The following is a 27,729-nucleotide window of genomic DNA, read 5'->3' as shown; positions in this document are numbered from 1 at the left end:
TCTTTCTGCTTGTTTTTTCTTTCTTTTTGTTTTTTCTTTCCCCAGAACATCCATATCAGGATCTACTTGACCCTCAGTGTGTGCTCAGTGAACTGCTAGGTTTGATGGAAACCGTGCTGTGGCCTGATCCATGCACTCTGTGAAATGATCCAGGGTGGGAGTTCTACTCTACTGGAAACACCTGTAGTGACCATCTCTGCTGTTTCACTAACGCAGTTACTTTGCTGATTTTTTTCCAAATACCTCACAGACAAGTTTTTAAATGCTTCAATCGCTGCAGTGTTAGAAAACGCAGGTTTCGCAAGAAACTTATAAAAATTTCTCCAGCTATCAAAATGCGGGTCTTGTGAGTAATGAGAAGGAAAAAAGCCAGCAAATAACCACTTGATGGAAATTCCAGGACTCTGGATTGATTAAGGAGGTGCACGGGCCTCGTGTGGGCTATCAGACCTGGATCCCTCCTTGCCCCCGCTCCAGAATAACCCCCTCCCGCCCAGAGTCCCATTTCATCATACAGGTCGAGCCAGCTAACGACAACCCTGGCACAGTTACACAATGAAGAAAAATAGATTCAAAAGACTCATGCAATATTTAAAATAATCAAATCAAAATAAATAGGCATCAGAAGGGTTTTAAAAAGAAAAGAGAAAGAATGCATTGTTAGAAACACAAGCTTACCAGCACATACAATGCATTGTATTTCATTGAACTTGGGAGAGTTTCTACAGACCGCGTTATGTAAATGCATTGTTCAATCTAAGGTAAGGATTGTGTTTAGTGGGTTTAAAATGACAGTATATAGCTCGACATCTCGCATGGTAAAAGAGGAGAATATATGCTGAGAGCCTGTTGCTGCTCCGTGTGTTTCAAAACAGGAGCGCAGGGGAAGCAGATGCCTTAACAAGCAATAGGGAGGGGGAGGGTGCGTACCTCAGCATATCTAGTAGATTTTCTATATACACTGTCCTTTTAACTATAGGGGAAATTGATACTGAGCATGTGCGATGAAAAGAAAGCTGGCGATGTGGGTGTGAGGGATGGGTGAAGAAAGGGAATGAGGGGGTGTGGCATCTCAATCAAGATTAAAACGAAACTGATAAAGCAGCATATGGACCGGATAACAAATCAAAAAGCATGTTTATCCACTGAAGGAACTGGTTAATGGAGACTGCCAGCACGTTGCCATGGAAACACTGACTGTTGGCGCTGCACCATCTCATACCTTATCCAATACATTCCTGGTTGTTGGTAGTAGTCCAAAGACCCTGATCTCTTGATGGTAAACCCGTGGTCCAGCTGAGCAGAGAGAAACGGGGCAACTCAGTGGATCGACATTAGGCTAAAGAATTCAGACTCCAGAGCAAGCTGTTCCTTATTTAGTGCATATTTACTGTTTTCACTTTCAGAAGGCACTTATCTAACATCCTAAAGCTACGTACCAGAGACGAAAACAAAAAAGAAAAAACAAAAGGAAAGAAATAAAAGAAAAAGATACTAACTCCAGATTTGGTCTTGCTAAATTAGAAGCCAATTTATTCAAACTAAAATGGAGTTTGCAAAATAGGTTACTAAATGCATAATGCATTCATTTAAAAGTCTGACAAATATCTTGTTACCTCCAAAGACAGAAGTGCCCTTTTAAGTTGCACATACCAGTAATGGAAAATTATCTTTTGCAATTAAACTGAGAGGTTTAATAATTTAAAAAAAAATGCAGTGCAACCGTCACAAGGAGCAGGCTAGACAGACTACACAAGGCTTAAATTAGACTGCTTCATAATCATGGAATGTGTAAAGATGAAAAGAATCAGGTTTTGATACCCCATCAATCATGGTAATTCATTTCTAGAAATGCGTTAACCTTGGAGAGTCGGACTGCTCAGAGCCATGAATAACATTGTTTATCATTTCAGCTTACACCTCATGCTCAAAAAGATAACAGTACAAAACTATTCGGTTTAAAATTGCACCAATTAAAGTCAAAATGGAAATGAACTTAACATTGTGTCCAGGAAAGTGTGCTGGTGATATTACTTAAGGAATACAGATCTTTTAAGTTTAGTTTATCGTTAGCAGAATCATGTGCATAGGAACAAAGAAAATATGTTGTTTTCTCTAACCCTTCTGTGCTGCACTAACAGACGGTGGAGACATCATTTAGCCGAGTCAAATTTTTAGGGGAAAATATCTTGAGGGATACTCTGCCTGCTTTAAAATTGTTAGTTGTGATGATTTTCACATTTTCCCCTATGAAGAGAAAAGGCCATTTTGTGCTTCAATAGGATCGTGGCATATATTTCCAATACTGATGACAGTTTCTAATTCTAAATTCAGAAAAGCAGTTCAACACATTCCAGTTACCAACCACTTCAAGGGTAGCTAGGAGCTAACTGCAAATTTAAATTTTTCTTGATGACTCCCCTGCAAGTGTAGAATTTAATAATTTATTCCATTTTGTTAAAACAATGCCGCTTTCATCTTATTTAGAATTATTTAAAGGACGTTTCCTGTTTAAAACCATGAGAACCTTGTACCTAGAGTTAATTTTCTGTTGGCTTAACTACACTGGTCTGCTATTGCCATCTACTGGTTTCCTTGTATGTTGCACATAAAATACACAAAAGGGATGTTTTCTTGAAAAGCAGATCCAAAATATTGCCTTAAAATCGAATAGCTAAGAAGTACTACAGAGAAAATCAGGAAAGTTCCCTCCTAGCACGAGCTGAAACAATTTTGTTGGTGTGGAAATCCTGCCATGAGAAACCCGACAAGTGGACAATGACCCCAGGACAACACAGACAATAGATGGGAAGTGACAGACGAGGCAGTGGTTCATCTTTAAGCCAAGCAAAACCCACAGACTAAACTTGGCATCTCTTCCACACCATCCTAGAAACCCCAAACTGCCCAAAATGCTGCTTGGAATTTGTAATTTTATTTTAAAATCGGCAGAACACAGGGAATTGACCCATCTGCTGCCTTGACCTTGCCAGACAGCAGGCAGTGGCCCTACACCCATGTTCCCAGTCCCACCAGGACTCTGCAGGAGGTAGAGAGCTGCACCAACTTTGTGAGCAGCTTTTCTCCTTTGCTGTCCTACTCCATTCCCCCGAGTCGCTGGAGTTCCTTCCCATTGCCAAGACAGAGGCCTCACACCTTCTTTAACAGGAGATTATCATTAGCCTTTTCCTCTGCCTTAACGATGGCAAAAATACACGCACAAAAGTGACAACATACAGGCAAAGCTTTAACATTTCAGACAAGAACACAAACTTTGTGTTCATACAAGGAATTACAGTACACCTCTGCACTGCAGAAGTATTCCTAAAAAATTATTTTGACTCTAGGTCACTTTAGCCACTGTCACCAAGGCCCAGAGGGTACAACCACAGGGTATTTTTTTTATGGCCAAAGAAAAAAAAGGGATGACACCCTTGGAGAACTGAAGGTAAAAACTCTATCTTCAAATTTTAAAAAGACTATTTAGTAAAAGTCTGGTTTTATGTTTTTCCTGCAGTATCTTTTATAAACACCATCATGGAACTACAAAGCACTGTTTCTATTGGCAAGCTGTATGAGAAACCTGATCCCACAAATATTTTGGCACATGCTTAACAGGAGCGTGGCCATCGTGCCACAGACCAGAAGGGCATTAGCCCAGCCCCTGTCTCCTACAGAGACCAATAGCCAATGCCTACGACAAGAGTTTGCAAGATCTTTCTCCTACATACTCTCCCATCAGCAAGAAGTGTTTTTTAGGGACTTATTAATTCTCTTGGTGTTTTAAAATCTAGCTCTCCAATTAAAATTTTGCTGGCAAAGCTATGTTGGTCTAAGGGAATTTTTTCCCAACTGACATAGTTATGCTGGCAGAACTTTTAATGATGTATTAATGTATCAACAGAAAAGTCTCTTTGCCTGTATACTTAATTTTGTTTGAGGAATCATCTTTTGCTACATCAGCAAAGGAACTACTTTGCTAGGCATACACAACAGGTTTATTATGGTAGCTTGTCCAAGCGCACAAATCCTTTCAAATGTGGAAAAACTTGAAGTCTGGACACGTGCACGAGAACTTTTAGGATGTCTCTGCCCTGAGTGGTTAGAGACAACTTTTACTGACCACATCAACAAAGCAGATGTAAGTCTGAAGCAAAAGAGTCAATACAATGTATTTGGACATTGCTGAAGGAAGCCATAGCCACAGTCGACGTATGTAAAATACATATGGCTTCAAACTTCCTCCCAGTCAAGCTGACCACAAACACATTTTTAAGAACTTAATTTTCATATTACAGTTTTAATTGGTGCATATGAAAAATATTGCTTGAGATCTTTGAGGTGTGTTACTTCTTACCACCAAAGAAAACAGGCATATAAGATCATACCAGTCTGAGGATAAATTAAGAACTAAATACCACATATTTGCTCTCTGTGTACATAAATAGAGTTGTTATAAAACTCAAAATAATGCTAATATTTATCTTTTATACTCTTAAGTAAGCTATATAAATATATGCACATATTAACAAATTTCCACAAACACACACACAGATACAGATGTGTTATATAATACATAGAAGGCATTTCTATATATTATACACACAAGCACTCTCTCAAAAAGTTACAGTAAACATACAGGCAGGCACAATAAAACAGTATTTTTGTAGGAAATATACTTAGTGCACATCTTTAGTGCTGAACAATATGTTACAGCATCTGTACATACTTTGAAAATTCTAAATGTAGAGCAGTCTTCGTTAATAAGATTTACTTATATGATATTTGAGATTGCACAGTTAAAGGAAGATTCCCAAATGTAAAACCCTGATGACATGCACGTCAAATGTATGTTAAGCATGCTCTCAAATGCAGAAACAACAATTAAAGGCTTTGTTGTTTTGCTTTTGGCTTGATTTTACTTATTAAATTAGTTTTGTAGAAAATAAACGTAATTTGTTCTTAAAATCAGAATTATCTAGCTTTCTGGAACATTACCAAAACACTAAAAAGGTCTACACTTCTCCTGTCTTCCAAGTTCTTAGAAAATAATTGACACAAGCTAATCAAGCCACTTTCTGAATTCTGTAAAAGTATTCTAAACATTTCTACTTTATAGGCCAAGTTTCAGGATTAATTGTGCCAGAGTATGATGTTCACCCATAGAGATGATCACTAAAAATAATCTGTTAGATTTCCAAACACTAAAAAACAAATAAAAGCCATTAAGAATATAATTATACAAGTACATTTTTTTTCCTGATGTATAATGTTTTGCAGTGGAAAGATTCACTACAGTGCCTTTTTCATTACTCAAGTGTCAAACTGCTGTAAACAATTCCTTGGCAGAGCGACTGGGGCAAAGAAAAAAAAAAGAGGAGGGTGGGGAAATCAAAAACATAAAGGAGGCGAGGGATGGATGAGGACAGAGGCGTCATTTCTCGCTTTTAAGCTTTGAAGTCATTAGCATGGAGGATCTGAGCAGTAATTCTCATGGACAAGCGTGCTGGCAGTCCATTCGAAAGGAATACGGTTTCAGCTAGTCTGTACAGAACATACCTGCATTTCAGATGAGCAATGGGCATGTGATGTTTTAGTTGTGGGAGAGCTGTTGCAGTATTATTGCTTAAAAATGAAAATAAATAAATGCTGACTATGTAAATGCTGACTATGTTAGCTGATGACTGAGAAAATCTAGGAAAAGCATGAGGAACGACTTGCTTCCATGTTGAGGACGTCCAGGGTTGGAAAGAGTAAAGAAAAAATATGAGAGAGGCACAGCTTGAAATTTTAAGTACTTATACCAAGTAACTTTGAGAGAGTATCCGTTTTGCTGCACAAACAGTTCACACCTGTGAGCCAGATTGCATGTGCTGAGCTGAGTTTACTTCATGCTGATTTAACTCACCACTGGAGGGGCTGAGCTGAGAAACATGAAAGTGGAAACAGTACAAGAAAGTGTACATGTGGAGTCACACCACCTGCACTTTATGGAAGCTGGGAATGAACACTGAGTAATCTGATATGGGAATGGTTATGTTTAACGTGTCACTTACTTTTAGTGACTATTTGGAGCGTTAACATTACCACGAGTAATAAAGAAAAGCTTACAAACACAGGCAGATGTGTCAAAAATGTGAAGGATGCGCATGTTACTATTCAATGGCATTAGTATGAATAATCTCATAATACCCCTAGTATCTTCTGTGGGCATGTATATATAATACACATGTTCATCTTTGGGGAAAAAATACAAATGTATGGGATGTATCCACACTGAGGATACCACTGAAACCTCAGTAAAGCTTGGTCAAAAGTTTGGTCAAGCTTGGTTTCAGAAGGTCCGACACATTCTAACCTGGAATGCCTAGACTGGAATTGCAACATGACAGAAGGCAGCAAGGAGCTCCAATTAGTCTTTACCCAATTAAGTCCTTCTGCCTCAAGGGAAGCAGCTTGCATGTGGCCATACAATAAAATGCTGCTATTCAGCTAAATCTGAAGTGGCTATACTTGTATCAACTATGAAGGTAGCAGTGAGGCATCATAGGTCTCTCTGATGTCTTCAGAAGAGAGACACTTAAGCTGCCATACAGATTTTCTGTTACACTTTTGAGGTAATTTCCATTTAAAAGTACTGCTGTCCTTCTGCTATAACCCCTGTGTGGCCTCAATCCATGTGATGATTCTGCTGCCAAGTAAAATTTCATGATCCCATAGTTCAAATTGTTGAATCTACATTGAAGTCAGGTCCACTGATCTTCTGGTAAAAGGTGGAAATGTGGGCACTGTTAGATCTCCTAGGGCTGTTAAATAACAATGTGACTCACAAGGAGAATCAATGGAGAAATTGTGCAGAATACCAGGCTCACTATATTTTTTATTAATTAAACGCTACAATTTTCTAAAGATTAACCCTCTCTACTTTATTTTGGTGGCATGTCCTAAACACACACTGTCTTGTGGACACATATTTAAGTGTTTTGGCTGTGTAATTCAGATGCTTACTGCTATGACAGAAACTCCAGCTGCCGTGCTGTTCGGTTTAGGGCCTGTGTTGAAATGCTTCTTTATTTTCCCAGCTACTGAGAGCTGATGTTCATTCTCTGGAAGGCCATCATCCTGCAAAGAAATAAAGCAAAAGAAAACTTGAGAGAAAAGGCAGAATACAGGAATTGCAAGGTGATTCTGATAGTACATGTTAATATAGAAAAGTTAACGAAAAGGTTTGTAATGAAATATGGGTAAGTCATTGTCTCCGTCAATATATCTAAGGTAATCATAAGATGAACATCATATTATGTCATGAACCAGACTCTCTCTTCTTCTTTACCCAATATCTTCAGGGACATGGTTTAGTGGTGATTTTGGCAGTGTTAGGTTGATGGCTGGACTCAATGATCTTAAAGGTCCCTTCCAATTTAGATGATTCTGTGATTCTATCTGCCTCTCAAACTTTAGGTGATGATAATTAATAATAATTGTTAAATGCTTTATTATTCTTTCTACTGTGTCTTAACTACCATTGCCCAGTTATTTTTAGATCCATTAATATTTCAAAGCTTGGTAAGCACGTTGAATTCAAGCCCCATAGGAGTTTTTCTTTTTAGAAATTGCAAAAAAGATGCTGACGTCTGAGAAAAAGTGCAAAAAGCCACTGCTTGGTGAGACTTCCCCACTTAGCAGAACACACAGGATTTCAGGCAACCATGTGCAGAATAGATGGAATAGGCAACAAAATGCAGAATAGGCAGAATATGCAATGGTCACCCTAAACTGGTACTGCATGGTATGTGCAGCCATCCCACAGCTGAAAAAGTTCTTAAATGCCACTGAAGTGAAATCCCAGCAGAATACAGGCAAGAAAGAGACAAGATCAGAACACAGAGAGATGACAGACACGTTTTTGCCTGGCTTTGCAGCAATTCTGAATGTACTTAAAGAGTTACAGAGTCACTGCAGTAAATCATTAGTTCAGTGAGCACATGGGAATTTTAGGGAGGTTGGTTAGGGTTTGTTATTTATTTAGCTTGGGGAGTTTGTGTTTAGAGATCCCTCACTCACCCCTTAACAAAATGTCTCAGCTGGCAAAATATGGTCAAGTGCACACAGCTGCAAAACACAAAACAAAACAATACAAACCAGTAGCTGATTATTGTCTAGCACTGGGGAGTCTTGGCTCGGTGGTATATGACCCCTAAAAATAACCTGCTTTCCGCTGACCTCGCCTTCCCCAGAAGAAAGCTAGTCTGTGAAGTGAACTCTTCTTCACTAGAGGAGGGGAAAAAATACCATTCTCTTGGCTTTCTTGACATGAAAGCCTGCCAAACGTTCATGTCATCTTGTCAGAAGACTAAATTACGGAGAAGACAATAGTTACCAAGGCTGTGGTAATATTTTATTGGTGAAGCACTACAGCCACAGCTCCAGTGGCAATGCGCCAGAAACACGTATTTTGGGCTCCAGCTTTTAGATGAAATATCTTCCAGCTCAATTTAAGATGCAGCATAGGGATATATGGGAATTACTCTATGGTGATTAAATCATTTTACTACTCTTTGTGCTACCTGATGTTTAGTAGCTATTTCTTTTTTTTTTTTTTATTATTATTCCAATGAACTTTATAAACAAGCTAATATAGGCTGGCTCCTGGAATCACTTCAGCCAACAGTAAAATAGATAGATATTGAGGGTGAGAGATGACAGCTGTTTAACTACATACAAAACAAGCTGCTCTGCAGTTTAAAAAGGCAGGAAGTGAAAAAAACCCCATCAGATTCACCAGAATCAGCAGGGAAAGTTGTAGAATCGGAGAACAGACTAAACATTACTGACAAGAATTTCATCAAGTTGCTGTAATGGGAAGGATGTTGGCCCTCAAAGAGGTTAACTGTTCCTTTCCCCTATTTTAACCTTTTGCTATAGGAACTTCTTCTTGCAGCAGGTTAGGATCACAGAATTTCATCTCAGCTCTAGCAGTCAGGCCAAGATCTTTTAAAGATGACTAGTGATTTTTAGTGCTCAACTCTGGGAACTTCAAAGGCTCATGAGCTTCAGCAAATACTGCCTGCTGATGCTCTGAAAGAAGCGTTCTCCTGAGCACATCTCAGAAGTTGAGCAGTCAAAATTCTTTGACAGCTTGAAAACTCTGGTCCACAATATGAGTTTTCACCTGGTCAATGTGAACTGCTTGGGATCTTAAGATTCTTTTTTTTTTTTAACAGTCTCCCGAAAATACCTTTCGTATTTGCAAGAAATCAAAATAAAATTTAAAAAAAAAAAAAAAGAGGCAGAGGGTCTGGGGATCATTTAAGTGATTAATAAACACTGTTTTCTTATTTGTATTGTTCTCTATGGCAGGAGACATTGCCACTCAAAGAAAAAAGAAGTGTTTAAAAGATGGATGACATTGAGGATTCCCAGACTCCTACAGGTCTAAAGCACTCAGATCCTTTTCACAAGCTGGTCACAAGAGCTCATCCCAACTGTATTTCTTTTCTCAATCTTCCCTTTTGAATTTCCAGGTCTAAAATCATAAGATGAATAGGTCATTATATAAGTAACAGCAGAAAATCAGAGCAAATAGAAGTGCTGGAAAAGCTTTTGGACTCTGTTTCCTTTAAGGATTACAAGGAAATTTTTCTTTGGGCAGTGTCCTAGGGCGTAACCAAAAGTAGTGCAGCTGCCAAATACAAAATGTCTTTTTAAATTAATTTCCTTAAAAATGTTCAGCTCATTGCTTGGTTATTCATTTCTTTTGCACAGAAATTTCCAAGGCAGACATGGTTAAGCAAATATGTAAAAGCTCCAGTTTCCCTAATTCTTTTTAGGCTGGTGTGTGCCACCTTCCTCCTCCAGCGACAACACACCACATTTTATATTGATTATTTTAACAGAGAAGGATTTACAAAATGCAATCCATCCCTTTCAGCATTCACTGCTCAATGCTGTATTAGGAAATCTTTACTATTTATACAACAAAAAGAGAGTACGTTTGTTCTGTAATTCAGGTTATCAATATCATCAATGTTTAAAATGCCAGACCTCAAGCTTCCAGCCTCTTTTATAATTTCTTGGTTTTGCAAAGAATTTGAGCAGGTAAAGGAAAGAGCCGGGGTCCCTGTAGGGGAAGTATAAACTGATGGATTTGTTTCCAGGTCTAAGTATACTGCATAGGACAGACAAATCCAAATAAACTAAATGGAGGGGGCAAGGAACTGCTGCTGAATTGCATTTAGAATTCAAGATCTCCATCTGTGGCAGTGGCATGTAGCCAACTTCTTTTCAGGTTTTGTTTTTTTGAATTGAAAACAGCTGGGGTATTATTGACATAGGAACTGCTTTACTGGTCTGACTCTGACCATAACAAGTTTTGCAGTTTCCAAGAGGATTCCAGCTATTTTTATAGCAAAAACTGAAACTGAAATGAGGGTTGGCTCCTACTGAAACTGTCAAAGCACATTCCAGGAATCTCAGCAATTTACCAAGTAATCACATAGTAAGCAGCTATAAAGTAGAATGGTTATTTACAATCTACAAAATGGTTTTATACAGTGTAAGCAGTTAGAACACTTCTATCAAAGGCTTGATCAAAGAGAGAAAATGTTTCTTAAAATTGTTGAAGAAAACACATGCCTGCTTTTCCAGCCAGCTGTCCTACCCAGTATTTTAGCTGCAAGTCTACCACTCCGTGAATAGGTTCAAAACCAAAATAAGAAAACAGAAAGTGAAGTCCAGCATTTGATGCCACAGAAAAGCATTTAAACAAGTTATCCGGGAAAATGAAATGTTAGGTGAAAACTCCTTGTGCCATTTCTTCTCAGTAAGACAGTATTTAACATAAGTTGCAGATAATTACTCAGGTAACTCAGAGCCTTTCATAAACAGGGATGAATATATTAATTCCCTGTCCTGAAGGTCGGAAAATGAGGTACAGTGAAGTTCAGAGGCTGACTTGCAGCTGGTCAAGCTGGTGATGGTATGGGGATGTGAGGCTGCATCTGACACTGGTGTATCATTCTGCCTCCGTACACAAGGGGCTGTCCCTGCCAGGCAATCTGCTGCGTACTTCCAAGACCCACTTCAGAGAAGTGTCCTTTTTCACGAAAGCATTTAAGCACCTGCTTCAACTCAGCCATGTTCTTATTTCTCCTGAAGTGAACTAGGGTTTCAGTGCCATCTAGTTAATTTTATGCCTAATATTAAGCGTTTCCATGTGTGATGCCTTGAAATTGGAGCAAGGTTTGGAATGTACTCAAGCACTTTCCTGAACTGGCCCCAGTGCTGGCCTTTTTCCTTCCAGAAAAAATATCTGGAGGATACATAAGAGAATTCAAAAGAGGTTTTGATCTGTGTTACAAACTATCGTTAGCGTATTGCTGAAGACAAAATACTGATTTGTCTCAGTTGCTAAAAGCAGCAACTGATAGAAAAAAAAGAAGTTACAGAACCATCATGGAATATTTGTTTCACTTATTTAGGAACAGAATAGCTACAGGTTTCGATTGCAAAGAATTATAATCAGCATAAAGCTATGAGAAGTGCGGCAGAGGCAGACCAAAGGTGAACCAAATACAGTATCTTGATTCCAATAGAGCATTGTAGTCATTGTTTATGAAAAAGTGCATTTAATGAAGACAAGTAGATCTTGAACTTTCCCTGGTATATTCTCTAGTTTCTGCCAACCAAGTACTGAAGAACTTTGAGAGCCAAGAGTTTTATCCAGACCACCATATTTAATAGGAACCAACAGTCTCATCCTCCAAAAATGTATCAAGCTCCCTTTTGAATCCATTTATACTTGGCCTCTACAGCATTCCCTGGCAAAGGGCTCTGCATTTTAACTTATTGCACAGAAACCCAGGAATTTGCCAGGGTGCTTCAGTAACCAGAGTTCAGGTTTGGTTAACAGAGCTCTGAAGCGTTAAAAGATTTTAAGTCCTGGCCCCTTTCCCTGTCCCTCCCCATCAGCAGGCACTAGCAAGGGCAGTGAGCAGACCCTCACGTCACCTGCACACCATCACCATCACATTACTGACAAAGAGGTGCGCCTCTTCTTCTTAATACATCTTGCTAAAATACCTTCCTAAAATACATCGTGGTGTAACTGAAGCCAGAAAAAAAAAAAGGCATCTGGGGGGAGCATTAACAGTTCCAATGTATTTTCCAGAAAAAGAGGAAGATTAGTGACCACATCCTTATGTGGTGTAAACAAGCAATGTCTCAGAAGCGTGCAGACTGACTCTGCGGGTGACCTGGCCTCTCTGCAGCTTCTGATCAGTCACTTCCATCTCTTCCTCAGCAGCAATCCAGAAATCCCCACCCGTCCTCCTCCCATGGAGTCAGAGAGACACCTCAGTCACCATCATTACAAACTGCGACAGAACGCCATGTCCAAGGACAGCAGCTGGCACCAAGGAAAATTAATGTTTCAGCTGCTGGAATGTCAGCTTAAAAATGAAAAGATTTTCATCAGATATTTACCTGGATCCTTTCACTCTTCATACAGTGCAGAGGTGCTCTGCATGAAATAGCATTTAAAAATATAAGAAAAATGGTTTGGGCAATAAGGGAGCCTCGAAGTCTAAAGCACATACTTGGTAACCCCTTAACTGATCACCACTATTCTGGGGTATATGGAGGACACTTTCATAAAAAAAAAAAAGATTTGAGGTTCCTGTATATTTGAATTTTTAGAATAGTTTTTTAGTGAGAAAAGTATTTTGGATACAGCAGCTGAGGGATGAAACAGTATTCCAGGGAGGACGGCACACTCAAACTTGCAACAAACAAAACAAAACATTATTTCTTCCTCCTTCAATTTTTTTTTTCTCTGCTCATCCCAACTGTATTTCTTTTCTCAATCTTCCCTTTTGAATTTGACTCTGGACTTTCTCCAGTTTTTCTTTCTTTCTTGTCATCCAAATATTTTAAGACGTATTAAATAGTCTGAAATAATTAACAAATATTAAGCAGTGTCCTTGTCTCAACATTCATTAAAGAGAAATCTCTTTATTCTTTGCCAGATTTATCCGTATGCCATCTTAATGATTACCACTTTTATGGCAAACGTCCAGTCGCTTAGAGATAAGCCAGGCTACATAAATAGCTATTTCATGGTAACTGAGATTAAATGGACATGGCTGCACATAAATATATGTATATTTCAATGTCAGAAGCTAAATATGATTCTAAAGGTTTCCCTGTTTCATGCTGGATCAAGTAGGCTTAACACTATGGACTATATTTCAATAGCTCTTAATCATGACTGTCAAATTTTTGAGTCCATCTGATTTCAGGAGAGCAAAATGTGTCACTGAACCCACAAGCTGATTGTTAGAGGTATAAATTTGTCAAGTGTGGTTGAGATTTGTTGAAAACCTGGCCCAAAATATTTCAGAGAAAATGTAGCTGAGCATGCATAAAATAGTGAATACTCCAAGGTAAGTGTGATATACTAAACCAGCCTGTAACCTAGCATATTTCCAGTTAAATCTGTGGCATTTTAAGAATGTGCTGGCTCCAAAAGGGCATAGAAAAGACTGGACAGAAAAGAGCTCAAAGGTGCCAAATTACAAACATCATCTCCAGGCCTGCAAATACTCACATTAACCCATGGATGCTCAAGAACTTGCAAGGCAGAGAATCGCAGATCTACATCTACTTGAAGCATCATTGTGATAAGTTCCTGAGAAATGGAATACTGGGTCAAATTCAAAGAACATTTTTTAAAGAACAAATCAACATTGCATTCACTAAAGTGCTCTTCAACTGATTTTGTAAGAGTGCTCAAACAGAGTGAACTACCAACCGCAGAAATACATTAAGATTATAAAAAAAAAAAACAACTATGAACTGCTGAACTTCAAGCTGAACTTTTAAATCAATATCTAACAGTACCTTGAAAAGCTAGAAGACAGTTCTGAGTTACAGTTCTGTAGCCACTGTTTAAGAGAAAAGCACTTAATACATAATGTACAAAACAGATGGTCACATGAAATTAGGTTAGCTTCCCATTAAGAAAAAGCCAGTTCCTCTCCAGGAAAAAAGCCAACAAATCTAGAATTTTACTTTAAGCTCTTGTATAAATGACATTTAAGATTATAAAGAAAGAAGATATTAAAGAAGATATTAAAAAAAAAAAACACTTTAAAGCATATTTTTTCATCTTCTGATTTCCTCTGCAATTACCTAGTTTTCAACTAGCATGTAAATAAACATTGATCTAATTAAGTGGAATGCACAGAAAACAGGACGGCAATATGACAGCAAATAAAGGGGTATCACCAAAGACCTAAGTTCATAATTCTTGGTGACAAGGAGAAGTTAAATGAATAGGCTAATGCTTCAAAGCAGTAATTTTAGACTGAACTGTTTGGAAGGAGTTTCACAGGAGAACACCACTGGCAAAGGACTTACAGAGCTCTCATTTGTGATGCTACAAAATAAAACCTGCTACAACACAATGATGTGGTTTAGAGGAGTTCTTCCAACTCCATGACTGTATCACATTCATTAACCTCATTAGTTAACAGGCTAAAATGCTAGTCCTGATCTCCCTCCTACATATCTGTAAAAGCAGGATGTAACTCTCTGAAGAATGGAGATTCAGAATGTAGAACGCTACTCTAATTACCTGCATCCACCTCCAAATTTCATATTTTTTTTGAGATTAATTAAAGGCTGTCACACTGAAAGGAATAGGAAGACAGTTTTACCTGGATTTGCCTTAGAGGCTATAGAATTAAACCGGCAGAAATTACCAACTTATCTACATGATAACTGTATGAATAGTTCTATGGTTTTGGCTTTTTTTTTCTTTTTTTCTCTTACGTACATGTATTATCTCTCTGTGAGTTAAACTGTTGCTCCAGTGCACTAATGAAAGTTAAAAAACTTGATCTGCTCTGCAAGTACAATGAACTCTGTCAAGATCTGTACCTGAAGAGGATTGTATCTGCCGTAGCACACCTCAAGCTCTACCTATGTCCCGTGTGTCATGTGCCAAGAGGCTACAGCCCATGGTGTAGAGCAAGCGGCCAGAACAGGTCTGTATTCCATGCCACACTGACAACAATAAGGAGTCACAGGCAATGTGAGGCCTGCTTTTTTTGACAGCAAGAAACAACAGACATATCATCTAATGGGATTAAAAAGGGGAAAACAGCCTCCCAATAATAGTATTATAAAATATCCAAAGGCTCCAGGTTGGTACCTGGTCCCCATCATAAGAACATACAAAGCACAGTCCCAGGGAGCTTTCAAGCTAAGTGTAGGTCAAGCAGAGTTACTTAAAATTTTTCTTGCTCAGTAAGGGCTGCTGGTGTCTCTGTTGTGTGAGACACCATATTGGATACAGGGCCCATTTCAGTACCACCTGGAGTCTAACAGACAGACAGTGGTCAAACAACAGCATACTCGGTGACCCAGAGGAATTTGTAGATGTAGCAGATGTATGAGACATGTCAAATACAGCACTGTGAAAGAACAACATGATTTAGATATGGGAACTGGGTAGAACGAAGAAGTATCGTACAGAAGAAAGTATCATAAACTATAAAACCAACCTTTGCAGAGTCAGAAACGTTGTCCCAATATGGAGATGGAAAATCCACCTGTCCCATCAAAATCTGATCGAAAAGCACTTCTTGGTCATCTCCACTTCTGTAAAGTAAAAACCAAACAAAAACAACAACAAAACCCACAAAGAAATTATTTCCAGAGCTGGTTTCAATAGGCTTCTTGAAATTGCTTTTAATTGGTCAACCTTTAATACGCTTTTGGAAGCTGTTGATTCCCCCCAAGCATGCAACTATGGTGTGAATGGTGAGACCATATGTCAAAGTGCATTTGGCACATTCTCTCTGAGGTAACCTGCTTGTCTTTAAGATTGTCAACAACTTTGCAATTGGTTTGAGGGGGAGAAAAGATCTGACATGTCCTTATTAAGTGGCTTACATTTTCATTACCTTTTACCGACCACAAAATATGTTGAATTTGATCCATGAAAGAAGATGCTTATTTCACTTTGTATTTTAAACATCAGGCAAAGGCACCCAGAACCCGTAATGGAGGCTCTTGTTTTGTAATGCAATGAAGTTTAAACTAAAATAAACAAACATGAGACAGAGATTTTACAGTAAAATCACAGACATTTATGGGGTTTGTGTAAATTACTATGCAGAGCACTGGAATAAACAAACCCTACGAGCAGAGAACTTTTTCTAGCGCTTGACGCAAAAGCAGCACAGGGACCAATTCACAGAACAAGGATGGGTGAATAGATCAGTCCATACCCACGGAACGGAGGGAAACCACAGAGCAGGATGTAAGTAATCACACCCGCTGCCCAGATGTCCACCTTCAAGCCATATCTAGAAGCATGAAAGACATGGTTAGAGACATCCCACTCCTATGAACTACAGCACAAGAACAGAGGAAACACTTTCAGAATTATTAATAATTTCTTATATATTCTCATCTGAACTTTCTCTATGTCCTACTCACCTACCCTAGTCCCACGTTCAAATCTTTTTTACATTTACATCTTAAAACTACATCAGATCAGAATGTTGGAGTGCACAGAAGACATTGTACTTTATTCTTGAGTTAGACAGTGATGCCTACCAACATGAAGCCTGCAAATGTGAGACCAGCTGCTCAAGCCAGCAGGCATTTACTCATAATGTGTCATAACGAAATAAAATCAAGTGAACGGTGGTAAGCAGTCTCTGGGGACAGCTTAAGAATTACTTTTATTGTACCTGCAAATGGCTAGTTAGCAACTCAGTGCTAAGCTGGGAAGTCTGAGGCCAACAACTGGCAGAGGAACCTGATATAACTCAAAAGTTGGGTGTGCTCTGAGCTGGTCTGGACAAGACAACTTCCAGAGGTCCCTTTCAACTAAACTGTTGTATGAGCCATGATTCTGCATCATACCCAAGCAAAGGCAGCATAAGAATCTCAATGGCAAGAACTCCTGTCTGGCACACTGGCAAGAACATGCTCCACCGTGTACACATCAAGGAAACATCACTAGAATTGATTTACCCAGTTTCAGCAATGATTTCTGGAGCTACATATGTTGGGGTTCCACAAACAGTATATAGAGGTCCATCCACAATTGTTGCTAGTCCAAAGTCTCCTAGCTTCAGGGACTTGCTTCCATCTTGGTGTTCATAAACCTAAATTAGGAGGAAAATTCAAAGGTTTAATACAATACCTTCAATGTAACTACTTTGTCATTTACTAACTCACTGGGATGTTCCTTCTAATTTACAGTCTTTTTTTCTCTTTCTTACCAACAACATAGTTTTCTGAATGCTTTGAAAATTCACAGCCTGTTTGGACAACTTCCCTTGAATGCACTCAGGGTGTTTGGGAAAGACTTGCCTCGCTACCCGATCAACAAAGGACATACTACTTGCTAGAAGCTAAAGCCCAGAAGCAAAGGTCTGACCTTCCAGCAGTGACATTCCTAGGTTAACTCACCACTGACAGACAACTCAAGAGTGTAACGTTTTTGAGTTTATTCATGTTACTGTCACAGAGCTTAAAGGCTTGCATGGGAATTTCAACTTCTTAGATAATACAACAGTGACTGCACTGATAGTAGCAACAGATTCTTCTCTGTGTGTTGAAGACACAAACCTGGATGGACTATTTCATCTAGAAACACTGTCCTCTTCTTGGATGACTGTTAAACACCAATCACTGTCTTAGTGGTATGTTACCATCATCATCAACAGACTGTTGATATACGACTGTTAATGAAAATCTTGTCTTAAAACATGGTCTTCACAGCAGCAACATCATTGTCATGGGTTTTTATGGGTGCACAGGGAGATTAAGATAATCACAAGAAAAAAGCTAGAAACATCCATAAAAAATACACAATTTTAAAAGCTAGCTCAATGCAAAAGAACAAGTCCAAACCTGCAAACACCGAAAAATGTATAAAATCAAAAAGACTAAAATGTGTCTAAATTAAATACTAGGCTGTGAGTCTTTCTTTAATCCAGCTGCTGGTTTGGGTTCCTGCTTCCCATTTTGAAATGGCTTATGATAAAATTTAATGCTGTTTACCACGACAGCACATTAAAAAATGGAAAAAGTTTGCAGGAGGCCTCCTTAAAGTCCATATGCATCCCTTTATTATTTCGCAACCCAAATCAAAGCTCCATGAAGTCTGGCTCACCAGTAGTGCTATCCTGACAATAACAGGCAGTAATAATGCTCAAAATTAGAAGTTTAAAAAATACAATAAATTCTACAATGGACAGTTCACTTGGTGTTTCACTTGGTGAAACTAGGGTTCACCCTAGTTTCTCCTTTGTTAACGTTAACTATGTTTAGAGAGAAAACCCCTCTGTCCTGAATCCCTCCTACTGGGTGATACATCCCTAAGCAGACATTCAGAATACACAAAATTCTTCTCCTTTCCTCATGTTATTTTTAATAATACAACTGGATCTTTAAGAGGACCAGCAATTTGATGTGGATTCACATTTCTTTGCTACTAAGCCAGAAAAAAAGATAGGCTTACCGAAAAACACTGGGAAAAAAAAAAGCAATTATGGTTTTATTAAAAACACAGATTGTTAAATACATCTGGTTCCTGAAACTAAAGAAAGTGCTCTCTGAAATGGCAGTAATAAATCTAATTTCAACAACAGTTTTAATTAAAGGCTAGAGACTAGAGCTTTAAATATTCACTTGCTGAAAAATGTAAAGTGTGCACTTAGACATCAAGAGCTAAATCCAGTCTAATTAGCATCTCATATTCTAATTCATGCAGTTATCTTTTACAAAGCCTTCCCTGATTTGTGTTAACCTAGTGAACGTTCCTAAGATTCCTTCTTCAACAGACCGCACCTTGTACGACATATATTCTAAAAGTTAGTTATGGAAAAGGCTTGTTTGGCAATATTTACCAGTGCAGAAAGTTTGGTACTGTGCATTTTCTAGTATTTCTCCCCATCTGTTCCCAGGAATTACTTTCCTTGGAAAACTACTCCAGTTGACTTGTAAAACTGAAGAAAGTAACTTTTCCTCACCCTGTTATAACTCCATATAAAAAGGAGCCCAATGTGAAGTTGTGGTATGTTACTTGCCAGTCAAGGAATGCGAAAGATAATTTAATGCTCATGTTATTCAGAACAAACGCTATATATGTTCCACTGCATTTAAATACTGAAGGGCAATTAAAGAAATGGGGATTAGTGCAAATTACCCACTATGTAGTGCTTTCACTGTTTTAACTAAGCAATAAAACTGTGTAATTGTACAACACTAATTGAATGCAGCCACACGTAATTGTGTGCCACCATATGTATCCTATTACTATAAAGACTGTCAGTATTTTCTAAGCTGCTCTTGTGATCAGTGCAGATGGCAACAGTCAGAGAAGTTGTTCTCTAGGGTTTATTATATGGCTATAAAGACATCCCATGACTTGACAAAATAAACGTGCTAAATAGCAGCAATTATGAAAAATGTTCCAATTAAAACATGCAAGACGCTCTCTAGAGAACAAAAAAATGATAAAAAATCACAGGTATTCAGTATACCCTAAACTTTTGGCCAATTGACTGTTAGGTGGGCTTTGAAAGCCTTGAGAATAATAAAGGATATTTAAGCACTTACAGAAATCACTGGTTTTGCACATAGGACATTTGAGACAGGTTCATACACACAAAGATTTATCAGCAGGGCGTATAGCTGATGGCACACATATATGGGGAATTGGGACATCTTGATACTGGAACACATCAGCAAATTCGGGAACACTCAGAAAACAGTGGAATAATAATGATAAACTAATTTCTCAGAAGAAATGGCAGCTGGAGAACACAATTGCTGCATTCGAGAGCAAAAATCTCCGAAGAAGGGTATGTTTTTCATTGTCATCAGTGGATACAGATTCAGTCAGGAAAAGGAAGATTTAGACTGTCCATTTGGGAAAGTGGCTTAATAAAAAGTGTTGTAGGACAATTTGGGAGATGCAGCAGGGAAAGGAAGGACACTGAAGTGTCTTCCTGGTTGTGCTCTGACGTACTGCATGATTAGGGCACAACATTTACACCCACCACGTTTGTAAAACTGAACTGCTGCTAATTACTTAGGCAGCTGAGAAGTTCAAGATAGTCTACTGAGGACAGAACACCTTTGTATTTACAAGAAGCTTGAAATTATACTGCAACTTACTAAAAGGTCACGTCCGGTGATCACTGGAACAATTCTGCCAATGTGTCCTGGGGAATAGTCTGGACATACCAGCTTATGTTACTGTACTTTTTGTGATAGCTGTTATTCTTAGGAGAGCTTTACAATGATAAGGTTAAAATTAGAAGACCAATGACTTAAGAGACTGGAACAAACTTGGTGTGTGTGTGGAGGGAGGGAGAAGCACAGACCTTCTCTCACACAACCCCAAGCCTAAAAGCTGAATTTTTACTTACCAGTAGGTTCTCCGGCTTGATATCCCTGTGGACAATGTTCAGGCTGTGAAGATATTTGATGGCACTGGCCAGATTGTAAAGCATCCCACTGGCATCTCGCTCTGTATATTTGTTGGTGGAAGTAATAGCATCAAAAAGATCTCCTCCCTGGAGCAAAATAACCATGCTGTATGAGCAACACTGTGAAATAACTGAAAAATTTAGAGAAGATCAAGGGGCACCATTTATAGAGGAGGAGGAGAAGGGAGGAGCAGCACAGTTTCCTTGCAGCTATAAACTATGGGTACTGTGATGACATCCTCCATAATGGCAGCTGAACATATCAGTAATTCAGAACCATTTCTCATGGCCTTGTTGGTCAGCCAACAGGCTGCAGTCTCTGCTGGAAACCGTTCCCACCGGCTGCTGCTTTTGTAGCATGTCCAGCACTTGCCAACCTGAGTGTTCAGAGCCCCTGCTGCAAATTTCTGGCATGGCTACATACTTGCTTGTCACTATGCCTCATACCAACCCTTTCCACTCTTTATCACAAACAGGCCAACATCAAATTTTTGCCCAAAGCCTGACTGAACTCCAGAAAGATGAAGGGACTCTGAGTTAAACTCAAACCAGCTACAAGTCATCACTGCTAGCGTATTTTAAAGGTTTCTTTCCATCTCATAAAACTTTGAAAACATGGATTTTAGAAACCACTTTCTCTACACAAGATGTGAAGTTTTTGGTAGTGTGATGCTTCTTGTGGCTAATACTGAAGAACTTTCCTGCATATATGTCAATCATACTGGAAGGCACTTGAGAATTAACATTAGTATTTCACCACAGCTACAAACAGAGATTGCAGCTTGTCTCATTTCCAGCTCATTGTGCTGTCAAATTCAGCTAAAAGCTACTGCCAGGGAAAGAAAAACAAGAAAATAAGAGAGAAAGAAAGGAAGAAAAAAAGAAAAATAAGGGGAAGTCTTCAAAGCTGAAATGATCTTCACCAGGATCTGAAGCAGCCAAGACATTTGGACTGTATTTCCAGAGCTGAGCTGGCAAGAGGGAAGAAGAACACATAAGTGCTTGGAGAAAGACCAAAAAGTGAGTTTAAAGAAGAGATTAAGGAGGAAACTTGACAGAGTGGAGGGGAAAACAAACATCTTTTGGAGGTACTACTCAGACGTATTGGGCCTTCAGCCCAAATAAAAGCAGCATCATGAAGAAAGCACAGACCAACAAAAATTTAAAAAAAAGAAAGAGAAGGTAAAGGATAATTCTGCAAAAACAATACAAAAAAAATCCCTGTTGTAGTCAAAACATCAAGAAAAAAACCACAGGAGACTGCGTTTTAAAGAAAACATAGGTACTTTCTGAAGGCAACAGAGGAGTCCCAGCTTTGCCAACTCTCATGATTTTATCAACAGCCTCAAGTTATTTGCTGTTTTTTTTAAAGGCTCAGCTCCAGAGTAAACATTGTTTTCTCTAAGTGAAAGGAGAAGGGGAAAAAAAACAAAACAAAAAATTTCCAGGAATCACAGCTACAGAGAAAAAGGTAGAAAAGACAATCACCAAAGACTCAGTCCTGAGAAAACAATCATTACTTATTAAAAAAACCCAAACAAATTATTTAGAATATTGCATTGTTGAGGTGCAGCTGAAGTCTGCCAGGGCAGGTTTATCCCCGCTGAGGATGCAAAACCCCAGCTTTGGAAACTGCTTGCAGGCAACCATTGTCAAATCTGGACTGTATCAAACCCTCTTGCTCTGGCTGGTCACTGATCAAGACACATCAAGATACATAGCGTCAAGGAAAAGGAGAAATAAAAGGCCAAGCTAAACCAGATAGAGGATTAGAGAGAAAGGCCAAATATTTGGCAAAAGTACAATACCATGTACTTCATGGCATTACCTGATCCCTAAGTATTAGATATCAGCATGTGGCAAAATATGTGGGATAAATAATCTATCTTCCCTAAGCTCCTTCCTGTGAAGCCCCTGTACCAGCTGCTTTTTAACATGAGGTAGTGGATTAGACAGATCTTTGGTCTTATCTAATACATTCCAGATGCTCAGGAGAAGTGTCAATAACATCAGCAAAGGATCTGCCTGCAAACAAAGAAAACAGCCTGAGCTGAGATGTGAGGGGCGAGAAGGAAAGAAGCTGAACCTTAAAAGGAGAAGGGAAAATTTCAGCCTAAAGTCAGAAGAAAAAGAACAAATGTTCATGTGCAAGAGAAACCTAAACTCAGAAAAAAAAAGAGATGCTGCAGAGCACGTTACCAGAGTCAAGCCAATATGAAGCAGAATTGTTTTCTCCCGTTAAGCAGCCTATTTTACTTGGTAAAGTTTCTTACCAGGTAGCTTGGTAAGAAAAGGGAGCTATATGTTTTGTCTGTGCGATCCTCTGCAGCTAAAAGAGAGGCGATCTCCTGCAAAGAGTTAACAGAGCTGACAGCTATATCAGGCAGAATTGTTTTCAGGCTTCCCTTTCCCTGAAGAGCACTTTAACCTGCAAGGTTCTGCTTAGCCGATTCACACAGCGGGTCACTATCATTTACTCAGGCACAAGGGGTGAGTTCAGGATGACATTTCAGTCTTAAATCCCCTCTTCTGGAGTGAAATGGGACCAGTAACATCTGAATGCAGTTTTTATCATCTGTGCACATGAGGAAGTATACTTGGAAGTACAGTTACCAATTATTTATTTATTACCTTGTTATGTAAATGATATAATCTCTCTTTTCTTCTGCAAAAGTGAAATCATATCCTGGAGCAGTAAAGGAAACTCTGCAATAAATCTTGCTTGTTAAATTGGCCAAACCCCTGTTAGGTTTGAATAACAATTTTCTTTCGCTGTGTAAAAAGGCAACATGCCAGAAACCAGGTCCTTGCTTCCTTTTACAAGCACCACTTGCAATGTGTTTATATTTGTATTTATGAAGTGCTTTTTCTTACACTTTACAAAGCAATGAATGGCCTATCTGCCATGAGGTGAGGGCAGTATTTGCAGCAGCCACTTATGTCAAACATGTTACTGCCAATTAATGCAGGGTGGTATTAACTGAAACCGTGCTCTGCAGTATCAAGCCTTTTCTCCTTGAATTTCTTTCCTGTCTGTGAGTTTGATTTAAAGCCAGGTCTTCAAAAGTCAGTCAATAACAGATGGTTAATCAATTCTAACAGTGCATGCTATGAAATGGTAACAGTCAGCAATCAGTGAATTAACAATTAATGTTTTTCCAGAAATACCTTCCCTGGTTCCCATAGAGTAAAACAAGGCCTTTTTTTTTTTTTTTCCCAATTAAATATTAAGGAGTAGATGTTTGCTTCAAAGAAACAAAGTTAAATTCCCAGGATTAAGCTATTTCTTCTAAATTTCTTCTATTATTCCACATAAAAGTAAAGAACATTAAAACGGTGCTCTCTAAGATATCTGAGCTACAGAGATGTCTATAAAGCCCTCCTATAGCATAACTAAAAGCATAAATATCTTAGTATGGGCATTAATCCTGAAGAGTAAAGAAAAAAGAGTTCAAGAAAACAGATTTTTCCAGGAAGTTAATATAATGGATAGTTTCCTTTATATATATCTTTTAGGCTAGTTATTTTGTAAGAGTTTTCAGTCCCCTCCTCTCTCATTTAGCCGAGTAGGACTTTGATTAAAAATCCACCAGGGACTACAGTTTGAACGTTTTCCAAGCGTGAATAGCACAGCAGGTTGCACCCATAAAGCCAGCTATGTGCTTACGTCTTGGCATGTTAGACAAGGCACAGCTTTTACTTCTTAGCACACCTCATGGGGCCAAGATGAAGGATTTGTCGATGCAGGCGGGAGCTGTGGCTACATTAGATTACAGTGCTGTGCAAGAGCATTGAGGTACCTTTGAACAAGCTCTTGTGGACACTGGGAAAAACCTACAGTAGCATGGATCTCAGAGTGAGCTCACTTATCATATAAAAGAGCAGTAATTATGACTAAAATAGTGTTAGATGGCTAATGGCATCTGATCTGAAGCTGTGCTATTTCACATTGCACTTCCAAGTGTGAGAGAGGGCTGTGACTATGAAGAAGGTGGGAAAATTACTCTGCAACTGGCTACACAGTGGGATTCATGGTGTGGAAGAGTGACATTTTTTTGTTCTGTTTTTTTCTTAGGGTTTAACCTCTCCATAGGTGACAAACCAGGGATGCCAGGTACCCTGTCAGCTCCTTGCCACCATCATTTCCCAGTGTGGTTCCTCAGAGCTGGGAGGTGGTAGACAGCAGGGTTAGCTGGACCATAGCATCACTCAAGCCAAGGAGGGCATCAGGGAGACTGAAAACCTAAAAGTGGACAATGTTGCTATCTCCTGAGCTGTGAAGCATCGTTTGAGCTCCCCATGGTTAACAAGGCTGTCCCAGCCTGCCACAGGGACAGGGAAGATCTGTGTCTCTCCATCCATGGGCCCCACTTCACAGCCTCCCTTGCCTGTACAGCACAGCAGCTTTGTGGAGAGCAGGGATGTGCAGCTCCACACTGGGGACCCAGCTTGTGTCACTGCGCTGCAGGAGCACAGGGGATAACAGACCAAATGAAAGACTCTGCATTCTGCTTGGTCTCCAATTCCAGCCCAGAGCTTGAGACAGTCTTGTCTTGTGCCTGGGATCATCCTATCTAACATCTCAAGGAGGTGCCTACATTAAGAGCATCCCCTAATCTCCACCTACAACCAGTGCAAACAATCCTGCTTGCCAAAATTGCTTTCTCTCACGACCTCTGGTGGTGCCTGTCTTTAACCATGGATACAGACAATGTCTACTGAAGGTGACCACACTTTTAGTTTAAGACAAGTGGAAGTGATCTGGCTGCCAGGGTTCAGAGTACCTGATTTGCTCACAAGCGTTGAGCGTGCACACACAACAGGCCTGCACACAAATGATGATGTTGCTGCTCCTGTACAGTGTTATTGTAATTTGTTTCCTTAAACACTTAGAACTGTGGATTTCCCTGAAAGGAAAGGCATTGAAAGGCTCCCTCGATCAAGACACAGGAATGGAGATGGCTTCTGGAAAGATCACCTTCCCACAGAACAGCTGTGGAAGGAAGGGGAATTGCTAATTCCATTAGTGACTGTGACAAACAGGTGTATTCTGTTAAAACAAGTATGGAGGACAAAATGTCCTCAGTCAGTTTCTGTCCTAATTCAGACAATTTACCCAAATGTATTTTTACCATCTTTTATGCACAGTGACATATTTGTGTATTAGCACCAGAACGGAGAGCTAAATTCATACTTCATGCGCTTCACTGTTGACAGTATGGGGGCAAGAGATGGCCTGGTCTGAGTTTCATAATCCAGTTTGAATATGTAAAATTTCACCAGTGAGTGAAATAAATCCATGAGATCTAGAAGTTACTATGAAGAAATAAGTAGGATTTTTCTGTATTTGGAAACTTACTTTTCAGAATAGAACCATGCTTTAAATAGCAGGTTTTTCTCTTTAACTTCTCCCCTCCTCCAGCTTAAATTTAGGTTATTGTTAAGGATGCAAACCTGACAATGTTTTAATATAGATCAGGAGAAAAAAGACAGGTAATATTGTTTAAATTTAACATAAATTAATAGAATTTAATTAAACTCTATTTTATCAAAGAATATTGAAGTTTGAAGATTGATACTTACAATTATTCAGCCTGAGCATATTTGCAGCTCATCTCCAGGCAGATGATGTGTTTTTTAAAGATAAAACTTTTTAAAGAGAATTCTTTGGGGAGGAAAACTTAAATTGGTGATATCTGAAGTACTGTCCATAGAGCAATTCTGAGTGTGTCTTACAGAAAGATTGACAAAGATTTGAAATATTTTAAATCTATAAAAAATATCTGGCAGTGGGCTACACATCTCTCAGTAGGGTGCTGGACAAGATTGCCTTCAGAGATTCCTTCCATTGTAAATTATTCTGTGAGTCTATGACTTCTAGTAAACTTTAATACCAATGACATTTCTGAATATGGTTGAAACAATTTTTAACAAGCAGCTTATCTCCAAGATACTCACCTTTACAAGTTCCATGACAAGGTACAACTCAGTTGGCATGTCCATCTCCTCAATCAGAAGTACAATATTGGGATGCTTGACTCGTCTTAAAATAGATACCTCATTCTGGATCATGTGTTCCTGTCACACAAAAGAAATCTTTAATGACTATGGGTCTGTGGGAAAACCTTTCATCTCCACTGTGCAGTGGAAAAAGCACAGTCGATTGGGACCCGCATGGATTCTTCAGGATTTTTGAAAAAGGTAACAGACATTGCCTCCATCAATACGAAAGGAACACACCTAGAAACAACATCAGTGTGATAACTGAAAGAAGAACAGAGAGTGGAACATACAAAAAGTAATGAAGGAAAAGACATGTTTCTAATGCAGACAAAAGTTAATTATGGAAGCTTCTAAATTTTTTTCTCCGATACAGAATCTTTCCATTTAAAAATATGATAGCATCTTCTCAGAGAACCTTTTGTTTTACATTTCAAAAGCTAACAGAAGTTCACTTAGTATGAAACTGACATCAATTTGATTAACCTTGCATTCTGTTTGACATAATGACCAGTGTTATAATAATTATTAGTATTATTTTTCTGTTTTCTATAACATTATAAATGCTAGAGGATATAATTACAGGTGTAAAGAGCAAGGGGTGTGAGTGTACCCCCACACAACCAACCAACTGGAGAATCAACACATGCATCTAGAAAGGCAGCTTTCTATACCGGTACTCCAAGGGTCTCCAGAGGGCAGGCAGAGGCTTCAACCAAAATGATTCTAACACTTGCCAGGAAGAAAAGTACCAACAGCTTTCTGAACTGATCTCTTACAAAATGTTTCTTGAAAAAAAAATAATCTTTTGCTATCATATGATATTTTTGTACTTACTTTTCCTCTACATTTACTTTTTTTGATTATTTTCAGAGCGTATTCTCTACCAGTTGATCTGAGGAAAGAGAAAAGAAAAAAATTTATGTTCAATCACATTGACTATTTTTCTCAGTCAAGTTCATATTTTTTATTTGAACACAGTAGGTCTGGGCAAGAATTCTATTCAAGTATTTGTTTTGTCGAGAAATGGATTTGACTGGAATTGTGAATTACAGGCAAATTACAGGCAAATTTATTAAATATGCGTCTCTTGTAAAAAGCATTAAACTTTTTATTTTATTTTAAATTAAGGCATTTCAATGCTTTGAAAACAAAATCACTTATTTTTTTTTTCATTTTGTAGTGGTATTTGTTGTTTCTTCTGCAGTTT

General features: G+C 38.7%; 1 protein-coding gene across 4 annotated transcripts in view; it reads right to left on the bottom strand.

Annotated features, from left to right (window-relative positions):
- Positions 1 to 27,729, bottom strand: part of DCLK1 (doublecortin like kinase 1) — a 247,491-nt gene that overhangs the window by 13,885 nt on the left and 205,877 nt on the right. For 3 of the 4 annotated variants that reach the window (XM_014965940.1, XM_014965938.1, XM_014965941.1), the window contains 8 exons: positions 27,357 to 27,414; positions 26,478 to 26,597; positions 20,460 to 20,606; positions 17,050 to 17,183; positions 16,296 to 16,373; positions 15,567 to 15,663; positions 13,607 to 13,687; positions 7,009 to 7,122 (listed from right to left, as the gene is read on the bottom strand). In XM_014965940.1, the coding sequence (XP_014821426.1) occupies positions 7,009 to 7,122; positions 13,607 to 13,687; positions 15,567 to 15,663; positions 16,296 to 16,373; positions 17,050 to 17,183; positions 20,460 to 20,606; positions 26,478 to 26,597; positions 27,357 to 27,414 (829 nt within the window). Of the gene's footprint in view, positions 1 to 1,222; positions 1,297 to 7,008; positions 7,123 to 13,606; positions 13,688 to 15,566; positions 15,664 to 16,295; positions 16,374 to 17,049; positions 17,184 to 20,459; positions 20,607 to 26,477; positions 26,598 to 27,356; positions 27,415 to 27,729 lie in introns of all 4 variants that reach the window. The other variant, XM_014965939.1, reaches the window with a different exon arrangement.

This window comes from Calidris pugnax, unplaced genomic scaffold (assembly GCF_001431845.1).
Source record: "Calidris pugnax isolate Ruff unplaced genomic scaffold, ASM143184v1 scaffold20, whole genome shotgun sequence".
Classification (NCBI taxonomy): domain Eukaryota; kingdom Metazoa; phylum Chordata; class Aves; order Charadriiformes; family Scolopacidae; genus Calidris; species Calidris pugnax.
Note: the sequence above shows the minus strand (reverse complement) of the source record. Positions and strands in the feature narration are given on the sequence as shown.